The 17210-nt window shown below is 46.2% G+C and overlaps 1 protein-coding gene across 1 annotated transcript in view; it reads left to right on the top strand.

Annotated features, from left to right (window-relative positions):
- Nucleotides 1-1031: 1031 nt before the first annotated feature.
- The window catches only part of LOC306795138 (wings apart-like protein homolog), a 21151-nt gene continuing 4972 nt past the window's right edge, over nucleotides 1032-17210 (top strand). The window contains exons 1-13 of the mRNA XM_079293517.1: nucleotides 1032-1298; nucleotides 2086-2579; nucleotides 6025-6766; nucleotides 7681-8090; nucleotides 8358-8482; nucleotides 11936-12028; nucleotides 12119-12289; nucleotides 12586-12722; nucleotides 12797-12908; nucleotides 13120-13383; nucleotides 13757-13868; nucleotides 13966-14063; nucleotides 14547-14623. Coding sequence (XP_079149643.1) covers nucleotides 2108-2579; nucleotides 6025-6766; nucleotides 7681-8090; nucleotides 8358-8482; nucleotides 11936-12028; nucleotides 12119-12289; nucleotides 12586-12722; nucleotides 12797-12908; nucleotides 13120-13383; nucleotides 13757-13868; nucleotides 13966-14063; nucleotides 14547-14623 — 2813 coding nt within the window. The 5' untranslated portion in view covers nucleotides 1032-1298; nucleotides 2086-2107. The remainder of the gene's footprint in view (nucleotides 1299-2085; nucleotides 2580-6024; nucleotides 6767-7680; nucleotides 8091-8357; nucleotides 8483-11935; nucleotides 12029-12118; nucleotides 12290-12585; nucleotides 12723-12796; nucleotides 12909-13119; nucleotides 13384-13756; nucleotides 13869-13965; nucleotides 14064-14546; nucleotides 14624-17210) is intronic.

Genomic DNA, 17210 nt, shown 5'->3' with positions numbered 1-17210 from the left:
GTACATTTTTCTCTGCAGTTATTTAAATTGTAAGTTAATATTTTGACATTAGGATGCGTGCAATATGACAGGAAATTGTGTCTTTCTGGACTGGACAACGTTTAGAAAGAGCATTTATAAGTATGCAAACATAGCATGCAAAATCTCTGAAAATTTGAAATAAAGTGATGTGTTTTATTGCTGAATAACATCCCAGTCTCTCTTCTACTTGAGCTTACATTTTGTGTAGCCTACCTTATGTATTAAATCCGTTATTGACATTAATTGTTTTTAACAATGGTGGTTGAAGCCTGTGGCTCTAGTGTAATGATGTTGCACATAGCAAAATAAAAAGGTTGGGACATTGCATTTTCAATAGATTTAGCACTCTGTAGGGAGCAGTTCATGATCTTATTTTTTATGATGTAAAAAAGCAGGTTACAGATTTTCTACAGTATTCTCCCAGCAAATAAAATAAAAAAACGCATAATTTTCGTAGTAACGCACAAAATAATGATGAATATCATAAACGGCTTTGTTGAGTTTCATCTATACTTTCCATTTTGCTTCGTCAATGAGCTGCAGAATTATTTTTTCCTAACTTACGGGCTTATCAAATGGAATTTACATTTTACGAGTTTAATGGTAGCACCTGAACGAACGCAGCATTCGAAGTGCTAAATTTGATGAAGCCGTTGGTATGAAGCTCGAGACAGGATATATAACCAGTTCCGGTTATGATTTAAAAAGTAAAACTTCACAAAAACATGGCAATCAACGTGACATTGAATAATATGTAAATGAGGTCTCTGTCAAATCCACATTTTTCGAATGTCATTTTATATACATATATCAAATTTATAATATACATGTATACATGCATGCCAACTGTGCTTAGCTAAAGTGTTCTTTCCGTATGTTCGACATGTGCTTTTAATTTGAAGGATATATTAACATGGTTCCGGTCACGTTCTCCTATCTCCGGCTAGCTTGACGCAGCGGTGTGAGTCCAATGGAAACCTTCGTCGCAACCCGGAGGAGACAATCGAGTGCTGATTTAGCTGAAAAATAGAAGTCGATATAATCATATGGGGTTATAAACTGCATCTGTTCGCATCAGTCTGGGTTTGCGGTTCTAGCTGTTGCGTTTAAAATCCGCTATTTTACCGTTAACGTTGCACGCTCGGCCTTGTTTATATTTGTGCAGCTTGAAGCAGGCCCGGAAACACCACAGAAGAAGAAGCAGCAGCAGGCCTGTGCGAGTTTAACGTTTCGGATCCGGAGTGTGTTTTGTTCCGATCGGCCATTCAGCTCACCAAGTCAGTCTATAAATAAGTATATAAATAACACCAGATGTTCGTTTACGGTCTATGTTTTGGAGTTTTGGCTTGTGTTAGCTGTTAGCTCTAAAGCTAGCTGTTAGCTTGAAGCTAGCGACGGCTCCAGTCTCCTGTGTTGAGCTTTTTGCTAATGCTAACGTTAACAGTAACTTAGTGCGTTATATTTGTTATTTACTGCTTGGTTTGTGTGTTTTAATGTGTTTCACCTCATTGTGTTCTACCAGCGCTGATGTTCGCAGTAACGTTATATGTACTATATATATGTACTATGTACTATATATATATATATATATATATATATATATATATATATATATATAGTATGTTAACGCGATTAGCTCGCTGCTAAGCTAACGTTAGCTTTGTTTTGTCTCACCAGCTGGCTGAGAAGAACTCGAGCTGTTTGCTAGTTATTCTCGCACCTCGCTGACGTTACGTCATCTATTTTATTAATCTGATTATACATTTAATTTGCTGCTTAGAATGATACAAATCATCAAAAACACATTTTATTATTTGGGAGCATAAACACTGAGAGATAATATTTATTTGAGTAAGTCGTTTATCAACTTGACTGGTCACTGTTGTTGCAAAGTTAAATAAAAATACAAGTTATGTAAGCGTCTACCTATTCTCACACACACACACACACACACACACACATATTCTTGATGTGAGGAATCACATCCGTGATGTCGGTGATAAACAGTCCTATGAACTCGATTATTATCGTGTGAACTCTGACGGTTCTGCTCTCTCCTCTCAGAGAATATGACCCAGATGCAACAATGACATCCAGATTTGGTAAAACCTACAGCCGCAAGGGAGGAGAGGGCACGTCCAAGTTTGACGAGGTGCTGTCCACCAAGAGAGGCACCCTGAGCACCAAATGGGGCGACACCACCTACAAGGCCAAGGTGGGATCCAAGCGCGTCGGCGCGCCCAAGAACGACTCGGTCCTGGAGGTTTACAAGAGGCCCCGTCTGAGCGGAGACGGATTCGAGGATCCGTTTGGATTTGACAGCGACGAGGAATCCAAGCCGGTTTCGTCTCGCAGTGGAAACAAGTCGTCGCCCGCTAAGCCGAGCTCCGCTGAGCCCCCACAAGCGAAAAGGCCGGGGCTGTCTCTGTCCAGCCTCCAGGGGGGGTCCCACGCTTTGACGTCTGCTCGAGGGACGTCGTGGCTGCCCAACGACCAGAACCAGCCCAGGGTGGTGGAGGACACGGCTCAGTTCTTCAACAGCAGCAGTGCCAGCATAGGTAAGACGCACAATATGAAACCTTTAAAGCCTGAACCTGGACTACGACTGCATCTGCAGTTATTCAGTATCAACTCATCCATTCATCAGTGGAGTTGCCCAATGTCTAAAATGTCATAAGAAGTCTTTAGAGGACTTTAAAGTGGTGTCCTCGCGGTACTAATTTCATTAATCAGCAGTAAAAAGATATTGAGTTTATATTTATATGAACAGAACAGCGAATGACATGATGACGGCGTTTCTAGATTTAGTACAGCAACGTATTGATTGCTGTTTAAAGCACACAACAAGCCCAGATTTAATTTAATTACAGTGTGGTCACAATGCACTCACTGAATGTGTGACGCTCTAAATGCTCCGTACTTTGGTCTTTTGATATAGTGGCGTGAATAATATTCTTTGAATCTATTGATGTCAACTCTGAGCGGCTTCTGTCGGGTGGTAGAAGTTAAGCCTTCGCTGAACTTATTTATTATCTGAACTTCTGGCCGGGATGAGCTCATCGTCAGCCCTGATTTTCAATCATAACGGATTGAAAACAAGCGTCGATGGACAGATGCCATCTCTCCGTCTCATCCTGAGGCTCGTGTGAACCAAACGCACATTAGCTTTGGCACAAAACAAAAATCATTAAGTGTCTTCCCTTCAGTTTCTAGATTTAGAAGAAATCAGTGTTGTAGTTTCTCTACACGCAGCCGGTCGCTTTCAGCTCGACTGCTCCTCAGCCTTCCGTGACTGCTGCTGGCCTCCTGCCAGAGACGAGAGCCACTCGAACCGACTCCCAACGACAAGCTGGGCCTCTGAGCACGGCCCAGTGCTGCGGCGCTGAGCCACATGTGAAGGGATGCCAGCGCGACGCTGAAGTTCATCTGAAACACTGCCACGGCTATGTTGACTCAGTAAACAGGACAAAATACTACTTCAGATAAAGTATGGCAATGCTGTAGAGTTGGCTGTTGCTCCTTTCAGACTGGTGTTTATCAGAAGATTGTGAAACACTGTTAAACAATTAACTGTAAAAACTACATCACATAAGAAGCTGGTTATCCCCTCTGTCCGACTTTTAAAATGTACAAAGATAATGAAGAGAGATACTTGAATTAGTTTATTTAATCCTACATTAAATGTTCTGTGTGTCAGGAAATATGGATTTTATGGTTTTATTCCGGTGAATTTGTGTTTCAGAATGTAAAGTTGTACATAACGTTTGGATGTTTAGTTTAGACCAAATTGTGCCGTCTTCTGCGTTCGTGGATGTCCTGGAGTAAATCCTCAGGATTGAGGCCAATCTGCTATTCTTCACATGGAACATCGTCTGTTCACGTCTCTTAAACCACCTCGCTGTCATCCTTTCAAACCACTGTTAGTCATTGTTGTGAGAGAAACATGAAGTGACACAAAGCGAACAGAAGCCTCTCGTTGTAGTTGATATGTGGACGTGTGTGAGCAGAGACTCTCTGGGGGGAAATAAGGACATTTTCAGGCTTTCTAACTTCATTAGTTTGTCCTTGATGGGCATGAAGAGAGGCACGCATGAAGGAATAAACCATTCAAAGTGTCATTAAATGTTCTCCTATTGTACTGTCAGTGTTGCCATGGCGGATATATATTTTACATGCAGAGAGATTAAGCTATAAAACCTATTTTAATAGATTTACTACTCGTAGCCTAAATATGCACTGTGCAGGGTTTGATGAAAGTTATTTCAACTTTTCATTGGCGTTGAAGCTTCCACTGCACTGGATCAGGGCCACCGGGTGTTTTGGCGCTGGCTGTATCCTCAGACGGTTTATCTAAAGCACGTGGCAGCGTTGAGGATCAGACTTATGTTCGTGGTGGACTTTTCTTATTACTGAGTAACTGGTTATGAAAACCACTGTGAGGTGGTCAGAGTGCAGTAGTTAGTTTAATTCATGAAAGAATGGTGTTGTGATCGTACTTCAGACTGAGCATATTTCGGGTTCGATTAGTTCTCTGGGGAATGTTACACCATGTAGCTCATCAGTCCTCACACACCCCCACAGCCTGTGTGTCCTGAGCAAGACGAGAACACCCCCTCCTCCTCACGCCGTCCTCTCTGGATACCTCGACTAACGGCCTGAAACAAGTCCAATCATCCATCAGACTTCACCATCTGAGACCTGCTAACTGGCGAACACAGCTCCTGGTCGTCCACACACACTGTGTTTGTGCTCAGCGCTCGGTTGGTTGCAGTCTTCTCTGAAATGCCAGAGGGCGTCTGCAGTAATGCATCTTAACGTGAGGGACGGATGTGTTGTGCATGTCCTCCAGCTGTCTGCTGGTCTCCAGTGACTCTGTTCATTTGTCACTCACTACTGATCCTCATTTCACAGCCGACACTGTTGCTGCTCTACAGCAGTTCACACAGATGCACTCATCACTCTGCAAATGTTTGATCCTTTCATTTCTCAAATTTGTATTTGTCAAGTCCGCTGTGAAGACAGTGAAGCAGCAGAATGGCCTACTTTCTAGGTCTGCTGCGCTTCGATAACACGGCCTTTAAAACAACCCACAGCTGTTTCACAGACACAGATGTCCTCTGGTGTTACGCTGTGGAGCAATTTCCTGTGTTTGCTCAGAGTAACGAGTCCAGTGTTGTCACCCGTTTGTTATCTGAAGACAGAAATGGCCACAGGGTGCTAATAACCTGTGTGTGTGTGTCTTGTCCTGGCAAGTGGATCCAGACGGTTTTTGATGTTCTTGAAGACGTACACGACTGGTAAATGAGTGTTTGACGTTTAGCTCGGTAGCGTGTGTGTGTGACCTGTTTTCAGTGTGACGGTGCTTTTTTTAAAATGGTGCAATCTTTATGCACATCTCCGCTGTGCTCTTCAGCCTGTGAAGTTAACCAGAAGCACTCCGTGTGTTGTCTGGTTGCACAGACAGTATTGTGTCGGTTGGAACGCTTCAGTGTTCACCATGAAGACATGGAGCAGGTTTGAGAACTGTGGACAGATGTCAGCTGTCTGGAGGTAACGTGTCAGCAAACGCATTATTAAAGAATTAAATCAGATTGAATTTAACAGCATCATAATAATTCTGCATATCAACCTATTGACTGTTCCCCTTTAACTGCTAAATTGTCCTTTTGTTCAGATCAGTTACTCTCTTAGTAAGTCCGGTTCAGAGAATACAATGTGTGATTATATATCGTAGCACCACAGACTGTTGCATTGTGGCTGAAATAATAAGTCGATTCATTATCTTTGACTGTTTCTCGTCTCCTTTGTCAACTTGTGATGTTTGAGTTTCACCATTTTCTGACATTTTCTCGACTAAATGACCAATAATGAAATATAATGCATGTTCAAGTAGCTGTAAATATTACAAGCTGATGCAGTTTATTCACCTTACTGTGAGCTAACTCCACTTTAAAACACACTTCTCTGATATTTCACTGATTGAGTCTGTTTTCCTTTCTGTAGGGAAGTCCCAGCAGACGCCCTCGCTGTCAGAGACCCAGCACAGCTACTCGTGGTACCAAAATGCTTCTGAGAGCGATAAGAAGCCCCTGGCGCAGACCACCACCCTGAAGACGGGGTCCAAGGCAGAGTCCACCTACGACTCCTGGGACGCCATCATGGGTCTCCGTCCGCCCTCGCCCAGCCAGGAACCTCGCAACCCGGCCCCGACGCTGTTCTGGGCTACAGCTGTGGGCGGCTCTGAGCTCCAGCAGACCCTGCATATTGAGATGCCCCCCTCTCCCCCACGGCTCCGGAGCCCCAGTGAGAGCCTAGAGGACCTAGGGGGCGACTCTGACTTCCTTGTGGAGCCGTCTGACTACTCCCAGACTTCCTCCAACGCCTCACTTGTAAGAAACTCTAACTGTCGGACGTACAGGAGGCCCAACAAACAGGGCTCTGGCAAAACCTCGGACTCCAGCGGCTCTGCCAGCACTGCTTCTGGCTCAGATCCTCCCAAGTCCACGTCGGACGGCAGTAATAAGACGGCGGGTGGTGGTCGGGGACGCGGCAGGACGAGGGACTTCACGGTGATGCACCCCTCTTCTGTGTCCATGTGTAACGTCACCATCCAGGAACGCGGAGGGGAGGAGTTCAGCACCGACGCGGCGCCCTCTAGTGGTAGCAGCAGTGCCGGGTCCGGCAGCACCGCGGAGCTGGGAGAGGCGGGATGGCAGCGGAAGAAGACGGAACAAGAAAACACAAGGTAGAACCAGAATCGTCTTCATCATTGTTGTTGTTGTTGGTGTTGTTGTTGTTGTTGTTGTTATTATTATTATTATTATTATTATTATTATTATTATTATTATTATCATCATTATTATGTTCAAATGGACCGGCAACAAGTGAGACGACTCTGTTTGGGTTTCTGAGGGCCGGCGTGATAATCTCATGAAGCCTGTTTGGATAAGGATGCCAAATGTGAGAAGAAAGCTTTGTTGTAAACATGCAGACATCTCCAACATGGGCGAGGAGGCCGTTATAAATCATATGCAAGATCATCAACACCAGTCCTCTGCTCACAGAGTCAAACACGGTCTGAAGATGTTCTGTGAGTGTGTAGTTGTGCAGAATGTGTGTGAACCCTGGACTCGAGTGGCCGCTGGTCAGTTTTTAAACAAACATTGTCGTATTGCTTATGACTAACGCAGTACCAGTTTGATTTACTGCAGGTGGAGGTGGAGCCACTCATTAACGGGTTATAACGACAAATACCAGTTCAGCTTGTTTGCATTAAATCTAACCGGTTTAAGCTGGAACACCAGACCTGCAGAACAACACCAACCTTTCAGTCGTAACGTTCACTTTGACTGTTTTAGTCTGTTCATAAACCGACGGACTTCTACTCCAAACATGGCAGGCTGAGGTTTAAGTACATGAGTCTAAAACGATGCACAACGCCGCCAGAATATTTACATTTGATGAAATGATGCAGCCGTAAAAAGTCTTTTGGATCATCACATAGCTTCAATAAAGAGCTGCACCAAACAGTCTTCAGGTTGTACTGTGTACATTGTACTGTGACTCAGTGGCATCGGATGGTTTTAACAACCTGGAAGTGGAAGCGGGGAGAAACCTAACCGTTTGGATTAAAGCATGTTTTCTCTGACCTGTCCTCAGGTTCAAACCAACCCAGACAAAGTCAAAGACGGACAGTAAGCCGGACCTGTTTGGTTTCGAAGACGCCGACGCTCATCAGGAGGAGAACAGCGGCGACAACTCAGACGGACGATCCAGTTACAAGATCCAGTACTTCGGCTTTGACGACATGAGCGACAGCGACGGTGATGACGGCGCTGACGGCGCTGAAGAGAGGAGGGCCAAGAAGGCTGCGGCCGCCCAAAAGAGAGGGAGAACCCCGGTGGTAGAACCCATGGAGGAAACTCTGACTGAAGAACTGCCGGATCCCTTCGAAAACCTGGAGAGGCTGGAGCGACTGGAGAGGCTGGAGAGGCTGGAGATGCTGGATCAACCGGCAGCCAAGGAGAACAAGAAGAACTCTGAGAGGCAGGACAGCCGGATACGAGCGGGTCAGTACACATCCATGTGTACATGTACGTAGAGGGTAGTTTGGATGTTTTGAAGTGTAATTGTGTGAGAAGATGAGCGACAAAGCGTGACAAGCAGCAGCACCGGATATAAACCGAGTCAGTGTTCTTTATTCCAGTGAAGTATCTGCATTAAGGGTCCAATCCACAGCTGATGTGTCGCTGATGTGATGCATGTGGTGAAGGGTTCCACGCCTCCTGACTGGCTGTGGAGTTGTGGTTGATGGTGACTGTGTGTTTGGTCTGCAGACGTGATGGACTTCTCAGAGGACGGCCTCAGAGTGGTGGCCGGGGCTCCCAGCAGGCCGTCTCAGGGCAAAGCCACCGAGAAGAACCCGGACACCTTCCGGAGGATCTTCAGCGCGCACAAGAAGGTGAGAAACAACGCCGCGCTCACGCTGCATACACATGCACTCCAGAGCACCGCGAGCTTTCATGTTACAGCCTCAAACGACACTTGTTAGAATCCATGGATCTGCTGTGAATGAGTAGACCAAGAAATATAAATATAAATAAATCTCATAAAATGAGCCAAACCAACAACAACATATCATCTTCGTCTTCCTGCCTCATCGTTGTCCAAACACATGAGAGAGCCACACTCGATAGGACTCATCTGTTAGTATGGTGGCTCACGTGGGTCATTCTGTGTATGTGAAGCTTATTTAAACCCTCAACTTCAAAACCTTTCCTCGTTACATTTCAAAAAGGTGTGTGTCCGTGTGTGTGTCCGTGTGTGTGTCCGTGTGTGTGTGTCCGTGTGTGTGTGTCCGTGTGTGTGTGTCCGTGTGTGTGTCCGTGTGTGTCCGTGTGTGTGTGTGTGTGTCCGTGTGTGTGTGTGTCCGTGTCCGTGTGTGTGTGTGTCTGTGTGTGTGTCCGTCCGTGTGTGTGTGTGTGTCCGTCCGTGTGTGTCCGTGTGTGTGTCCGTGTGTGTGTCCGTGTGTGTGTCCGTGTGTGTGTCCGTGTGTGTGTGTGTTCCGTGTGTGTGTGTGTGTGTGTCCGTGTGTGTGTGTGTGTGTCCGTGTGTGTGTGTGTGTCCGTGTGCGTGTGTGTGTGTGTGTGTGTGTCCGTGTGTGTGTGTGTGTGTCCGTGTGTGTGTGTGTCCGTGTGCGTGTGTGTGTGCGTGCACCCGTCCGTGCTGGACGAGGGATTAAGTCGTCTCTGAACATCTTCTCGTTGATTCATCAGCGTGCTAATAGCCCGTCTCTCTCAGACTGTGCTGACTGGTTATCAGACTCTGTTTCATGAGAGCCCTGCGCCTTTTTGTTCTTGACCAGATCGATGTCATCACTCCAGACCGGTCTTAAGGAGCTCATATCTACTGTGCATATGAATCGTCAGCGTTTCTTACTCGAGGTTGTTTTGTTTCTCTTGTATGAATCTCTCTGGATTGAAATGAGGCTTCAGTCTCGTCGTGTTCTTAATTAGATCCGTAGTTTGTCTTAACGAGCTCTGCAAGGCCTCTCTTCACCACAGCTGCTACAGTCGGCTTATTTATGTTTGTTATTTCTATAAATCGTGCGTCCTCTCTTCATCAGCACAAAGTCAGTTATATCAGAACATTCAGCCAGAGAAAAACTCAGAAAAGTGTTTTGAAAAATAAATAACTTCCACTTAACGAAGCACTCGAACCGGGAAAAAGCCCGTTTTAGCAGCTGAGTGTTTCCTGTTCGTTACCTCCACTGTGGCCTCATTTGTGCCAGTTTCCTCATGAGCACATCTCAGTCCTTCACAGATCTAACCTCTGCATTCTGCTCTCAAAGTACACCAGATTGAAGCCTCTATTTCCCCTGAACCTCTCGACGGGTCCACGGTCACCACAGTCCCAAAGCACTGCAGTGTAACGGCCTCCAGGACATGCACTGTGATCCGTGCTCTCCGGTCGTCGAGGCAGAGAAACTTTGTTTGGAAGTTGTCGCTCGGCACCTGTCGGGAACTTTTGAAGTGAAAGATGTAAATGCTCACCGGCCACAGGAGCATGATGGTGTACTTGATGTACTCGCTCCAGTCTCATGCCCTGACGCACACTGACCTCCCTCTCAGCTGAACACTGCTCTCCTCTCGGCCTCCATCACTTCCTCTTGACCACTTTGTCTTTTATTTTTACCCGTGTGACTAGTTCTCTCTACCTCCCTTCTCCTCTTCTTCTAATTGACTTTCTCTCTCTAACACGGTACATTCCGACTGCCTCGCTCCATCTTCACTGGACGTAATGAGTCGGAGTGGAGCTCATTACAGGAACAGCCCGTCTGAAGTGGCCGTCCTACGGTGGAGTTGTCAAAACTCCGCTTCAATTACAATAAACTGTGCGTCTCCGGCCGGCGCTGGCGGAGCCGGAGTGCCGTTAGGTTGGTCCGCTGAGGATGCTGGGAGATATTCGATTTGATCGTAATGACAGAGGGTTCATTGAGGGGCAGTGATTACATCCATAACAACGAGGCTCAGCAGAGCTCCAGCGTGGCTCTTTCCTCTGTTCTACCACTAACGGTAACATTAGGCCACTGGTTTGTAACATCAGATGAGCTCATTGTCTGACTCTGGACATCTACAGTGAGGCAGAAACTAGCGCGTTGATGAATGTGCTCTGTACCTGGTGAATACATACAGTATGTTCAGCCCACGAGGAAAGAGGGGGATGATCTCCATCATGTTCGTAGATAGAACTGCTGATATGAAGTAAATGTTGTTCGTACAATGTAATGGCGACAGAGTAATGACACCGTTGGGGTTTGGGTTGGTTCCCTATCAGCTTTTATTCTCTCATCGGCTATGATCTCCCTGAAAAGGACACGAAGCCGTAGAAAACTAAACCAGTGTGTCGTGGTCAGTGACAGCAGCTTCAGATGTGACTGAAAGCTGCTGCTGACTCTGAGCAGCATGGGGAGTTAATTACTGTACCATATCTTTGAATATATTTCTGGAAAGCTCGTTTCCACTAAAATACAATGCAAACGGTTTTCAGACGTTGTCTGACCAGAGAACATTTAAAGAGTAGGAATGTGTTCTTTTATATTTAGTTTATTCACAATCGAGCCACAGCAGGAACACAACCACGCTCTCCCACCTTCCCTCTCTCTCTCTCCCACCTTCCCTCTTTCTCTCTCTCTGGTCTCTCCCATGCTGCTTAGTGGTGGGTGGGCGGGGCAGGTGTTCATCTGTGTCATTCTGATTATTTTAATTCGGTGTGTTGATGTTCCAGCACAGCAAAGCTCATTCCCAAACTCCTCTTTTGTCTCTGCTTATTAACCCTGTGGTGTAACCCCCCCCCCCACACACACACACACACACCTCCCTCAGTGCTCTGCTCTTCAGCCAACTCTCTTCTCTTGCTCCCGGTTCTTCCCCTCTTTTGTTTTTCATTATTAATGCCCCGGCAACCACCAACCACAGGTTTGGCAAAAATATAGAAAGAGGACATGAGACTGTGTGTGTGTGTGTGTGTGTGTGTGTGTGTGTGTGTGTCCAGCTGTTTGATCAGTGCTGGCTGACTCCAGTTTTAATATGCATCCAGTTTTCTTTCTCCTCTTTCTGCCTCCTTCTCTCCATCGGTCTTTATTTCCTCCTCTTATTATTTTCCTTTTCTGTTTCTGTCTTCTTATCATTCTTCTACTGTGAGGAAGTGAAGTGTGTTGTAATGTGGACTTTATTCACGCCTCCGACTGTAAACCAGCACTTTTGTTTTTGAACGCAGAATGAAATCATAGAAACAAGTTTGTGAACGTAGTTTGGACTTGACGTAACCGGTGGAAGTCCTTTGCGGACCTCGCAGTGTAAACTCGCCGCATTATTTCTCTTCGTCTCACTTCTCTTGTGTGTGTTCATGTCAGTCTCCCACCAAAGCTGTGTACAACGCCAGACACTGGACGCTGGAGAGCGAAGAGGAGGCTCCTTCTACCTTCTTGGCACGATCACAGACGGCTGTAAGTTTTGAGAGCTCGCTGCGATGGAGTAAAAAGGTTTTCACGTTGCACATGCAGCTCATGAAACGTGTTACTTCCACATCTTACCAGGTGCCCGCCTCAGCGGGAGGATCCGGTAAGGAGCCCTCCGATGCCAAGAAGGACGACGGGGTTTTTAAGGCTCCTCCCCCTCCGCCCAAAGTCACCAAGTGTGTCACCCTCCCCACGGACCTGTACCAGGACACCATTACTGCACTCAAATGCCGCAAAGAGCACAAGGAGGTAAGAAGCTTCTCTCAACCGAAAACGACATACTTCAGTCCCTCACACATCCTCTGATGTGTGAGGGACTTTTGCATTTTTATTCATTTCACTTAATACACATTGAACCTGAAGCTTCAAACAGAAATGCATCACAGTGGACGTCGGGTATTCAGTCATCCTGGTGTAATTGAAACGTTTCTGGTTCAAATCCACCTGGACCTTTGTTACTGGCCTTCTCCCACATTCCCCCTCACGTTTTTACAAACTACATTTTGGACATATTCCACTGATCCGCCCGCCCCTCTGTTTTCCAGCTGTATACAGTCGTGCAGCATGTGAAGCACTTCAACGACGTGGTGGAGTTTGGAGAGAACCAGGAGTTTACCGATGACTTTGAGTACCTGGCTACTGGTCTGAAGAGTGGACAACCTCTCAACACACGCTGCCTTAGGTAAGAACGCCGCCAGAACCACTCTACCCTCGACAGTGCTCCATTGTATCTTCTGATGTCGTGTGTTTCTCCAGTGTGATCAGCCTGGCGACGCGCTGCGCCATGCCCAGCTTCAGGATGCACCTCAGGGCCAGAGGGAAGGTGGCTCAGGTCTTCAAAACGCTCAATGACGCCCCACAGCACCCGGTAAGGATCGCTACGGATGAACCAAGCGCACCTGCAGCTCACTGGTGACAGTAATGACCGGAGAGCGGCTCGTCTTTTGGTGACGAGGCCGGCGGTTCGAGCCCCGGCTCCTACGGTCTGCATGCCGAGGTCTCTCGGCGCTTCACAGCCCTGCTCCTAATGCTTACCGTGGTTTAAATAACTATGAACTCCTTCTCACTCATCTCTGCAGAACCTGGCTCTGTGCACGGCGTCTCTCATGTACATCCTCAGCAGAGACCGGTTGAACATGGATCTGGACCGCTCGTGTCTGGACCTGATGATCCGGCTGCTGGAGATGGACCTGGACCATGACCAGGGGGGCGGGGCCTGTACAGGGACAGACCCCGACCCCACCACTCAGTTCAGCGCCAGAGAAATCGCCAAGATGAAGGAGAAGATCAGGAAGCTCTGCGACACGGTGCACAACAAGCACCTGGACCTCCAGAACATAACGGTACTGAGCGGATCAGTGGAGACTGGATCAGTTTACCACCGTGTTCTCTGTGTAGGAGCGCTGCACCTCTCCCTCTGACTCATGATACTCTTTCAGTCGGGGTGACTCGCTGCCGCCCACGTGTCGAGATATTTCTGTCCTCTGTGCTGTAAAACATCCACAGTGAATGTCAGGTTTGGGTGTTCGTCTCTTACAATCAAAGAGGGAAGGTCTCCGTGGATACCAGCGCTCAACAGCCACGCAGTCTGAAATCTACCAGAGAAAGGAACCCAACTCCCACACATTCCAGTTCCTGAGACGTGACCTGTTTAACTGCAGGCGCTGATCAGACCGTTAACATTTCAGCCTCTTTGTCCCTCCTCTCTTCCCGTAGACGGGTCATTTAGCCATGGAGACGTTGCTGTCCCTGACTTCAAAGCGAGCCGGAGACTGGTTCAAAGAGGAGCTGCGACTACTGGGAGGACTGGACCACATAGTCGATAAAGGTTCGAGATGTTTAGACCGTGTGATGACTCACAGTAACAGAGACCACCGTTCCTGTGGTTTCTGATTGTCGCCCTGTTTTTGTTCCTCCCTCCACAGTGAAGGAGTGTGTTGACAACTTGAACCAGGAGGGCGAGAAGGAGAAGATGGTGTCGTCTCTGTGGGGAGCTGAGAGGTGTTTACGGGTGTTGGAGAGTGTAAGTGCATCACAAACTAGACCCAGCGAGGGTCGTGTTCAGGTCCCGACTGCAGAGAACTCAACTTCATCTTTTTAAGTCTGAACAAGATGTGAACCAACAGGATGCAACAACAAATAGTTTCACGTTTAAATCGACAAGAAAAGATACAAAAGTGCGTTGACCTGAACCTGCTGCACTGCTGTGCTGGGAGGCACAACCACGTCGTCTGGTCCTGATATCATTATAACATCTGTGATCAATGTCTTTATGTGCGCGACCATTTTTCACTTTTAATTGACGTACTTTTCTAATCTTTAAAAGTTCAAATCTCATGTTCCACATTTCATTTTGTGTAAATAAGTATTTGTTGCAGATGAGCTGAGGTTTGGTTATTACTGTTCACATGATGAATACCAACGGTGGAGTTAAAGCATCCGAAAGATCACCAGTGGAACAAAAACTGGAAAAGAAAAAATAATTCTTCTTTGTGTGCACCTGCAGGTGACGGTCCACAACCCAGAGAACCAGGGCTACTTGATCGCCTACAAAGACTCATCCCTCATCAACTCCTCTGCAAAGTGAGAGCACACACACACACACACACAGTCTCGCTCTGAGTCTGTGTGCCTGATGGGTATTGTGCGTTTCATTATCAGGGTTTTGTTTAATTTCCTGGTCGTGACATCCTGTCAGTCACAGAAGTGACCTTTGCCCTCTGACATCAGCTGAAAAAGAGAGGGAGAGAAAAGTCCACTGTGGAAATGACCGCTCCCCCCCCCCCCCCCCCCTATTATTGTTTTGTTTCTGTCCTCCAGTGTTTCAGGCACATTCGATTCATTTAAGAAATAAAATCCGTGACTTTCAGAGCTGGTTCACCTCTTACTCCCGTTATTTGCTGGAACTGTTGTAAGGACACCAGGAGCTGAGTTTTCATCAAAACAACATTATGATCATGTTTTATCCGTTAACTTCATGCCGAATGAACCAGAGCACACAGAACAGAGTGTCATCGCCACATGAAACACACCGGGCACTTCCAACTTCACGCAGAACAATGAGGATCTGTTTTAACTCAATCACCTCTGGAGTCAGTCAGCACGTTAGCGTGACGCTCACTTCCTACGCTGATGCCCTGCACCTGCTCCTTCACCTGCTCTTTCACCTGCTCCTGCTCCTTCACCTGCTCCTTCACCTGCTCCTGCTCCTTCACCTGCTCCTTCACCTGCTCTGCTGTGCTCTGTGTGGAGAGGCTCGGCCTGGAGAACAGAAGATATTAATGATCACGTGACAGTAAAGGAGCGATGCTGAATGAACGTAGAAACACTGACATCTACGCGGCCGAAGTTCTACATCAACCTTAATAACGCAGATGTATCTGTATCAAACGTGTCGTATGATGAGTAATAACTTGGATACGTTAGCGGTAACGTGTCGTATGATGAGTAGTAACTTGGATACATTAGCGGTAACGTGTCGTATGATGAGTAATAACTTGGATAAGTTAGCGGTAACGTGTCGTATGATGAGTAATAACTTGGATACGTTAGCGGTAACGTGTCGTATGATGAGTAGTAACTTGGATACATTAGCGGTAACGTGTCGTGTGATGAGTAATAACTTGGATACGTTAGCGGTAACGTGTCGTATGATGAGTAGTAACTTGGATACGTTAGCGGTAACGTGTCGTATGATGAGTAGTAACTTGGATACATTAGCGGTAACGTGTCGTATGATGAGTAATAACTTGGATAAGTTAGCGGTAACGTGTCGTATGATGAGTAATAACTTGGATACGTTAGCGGTAACGTGTCGTATGATGAGTAGTAACTTGGATACATTAGCGGTAACGTGTCGTATGATGAGTAATAACTTGGTTACGTTAGCGGTAACGTGTCGTATGATGAGTAATAACTTGGATACGTTAGCGGTAACGTGTCGTATGATGAGTAGTAACTTGGATACATTAGCGGTAACGTGTCGTATGATGAGTAATAACTTGGATAAGTTAGCGGTAACGTGTCGTATGATGAGTAGTAACTTGGATACATTAGCGGTAACGTGTCGTATGATGAGTAATAACTTGGATATGTTAGCGGTAACGTGTCGTATGATGAGTAGTAACTTGGATACGTTAGCGGTAACGTGTCGTATGATGAGTAGTAACTTGGTTACGTTAGCGGTAACGTGTCGTATGATGAGTAATAACTTGGATACGTTAGCGGTAACGTGTCGTATGATGAGTAATAACTTGGATACGTTAGCGGTAACGTGTCGTATGATGAGTAATAACTTGGATACGTTAGCGGTAACGTGTCGTATGATGAGTAATAACTTGGATACGTTAGCGGTAACGTGTCGTATGATGAGTAGTAACTTGGATACGTTAGCGGTAACGTGTCGTATGATGAGTAGTAACTTGGATACGTTAGCGGTAACGTGTCGTATGATGAGTAGTAACTTGGATACGTTAGCGGTAACGTGTCGTATGATGAGTAATAACTTGGATACGTTAGCGGTAACGTGTCGTATGATGAGTAATAACTTGGATACGTTAGCGGTAACGTGTCGTATGATGAGTAATAACGTGTCGTATGATGAGTAATAACTTGGATACGTTAGCGGTAACGTGTCGTATGATGAGTAATAACTTGGATACATTAGCGGTAACGTGTCGTATGATGAGTAGTAACTTGGATACGTTAGCGGTAACGTGTCGTATGATGAGTAATAACTTGGATACGTTAGCGGTAACGTGTCGTATGATGAGTAATAACTTGGATATGTTAGCGGTAACGTGTCGTATGATGAGTAGTAACTTGGATACGTTAGCGGTAACGTGTCGTATGATGAGTAATAACTTGGATACGTTAGCGGTAACGTGTCGTATGATGAGTAATAACTTGGATACGTTAGCGGTAACGTGTCGTATGATGAGTAATAACTTGGATACATTAGCGGTAACGTGTCGTATGATGAGTAATAACTTGGATATGTTAGCGGTAACGTGTCGTATGATGAGTAGTAACTTGGATACGTTAGCGGTAACGTGTCGTATGATGAGTAGTAACTTGGATACGTTAGCGGTAACGTGTCGTATGATGAGTAATAACGTGTCGTATGATGAGTAATAACGTGTCGTATGATGAGTAATAACTTGGATACGTT

This window comes from Melanostigma gelatinosum (assembly GCF_949748355.1).
Source record: "Melanostigma gelatinosum genome assembly, chromosome: 21".
Lineage (NCBI taxonomy): Eukaryota > Metazoa > Chordata > Actinopteri > Perciformes > Zoarcidae > Melanostigma > Melanostigma gelatinosum.
Note: the sequence above shows the minus strand (reverse complement) of the source record. Positions and strands in the feature narration are given on the sequence as shown.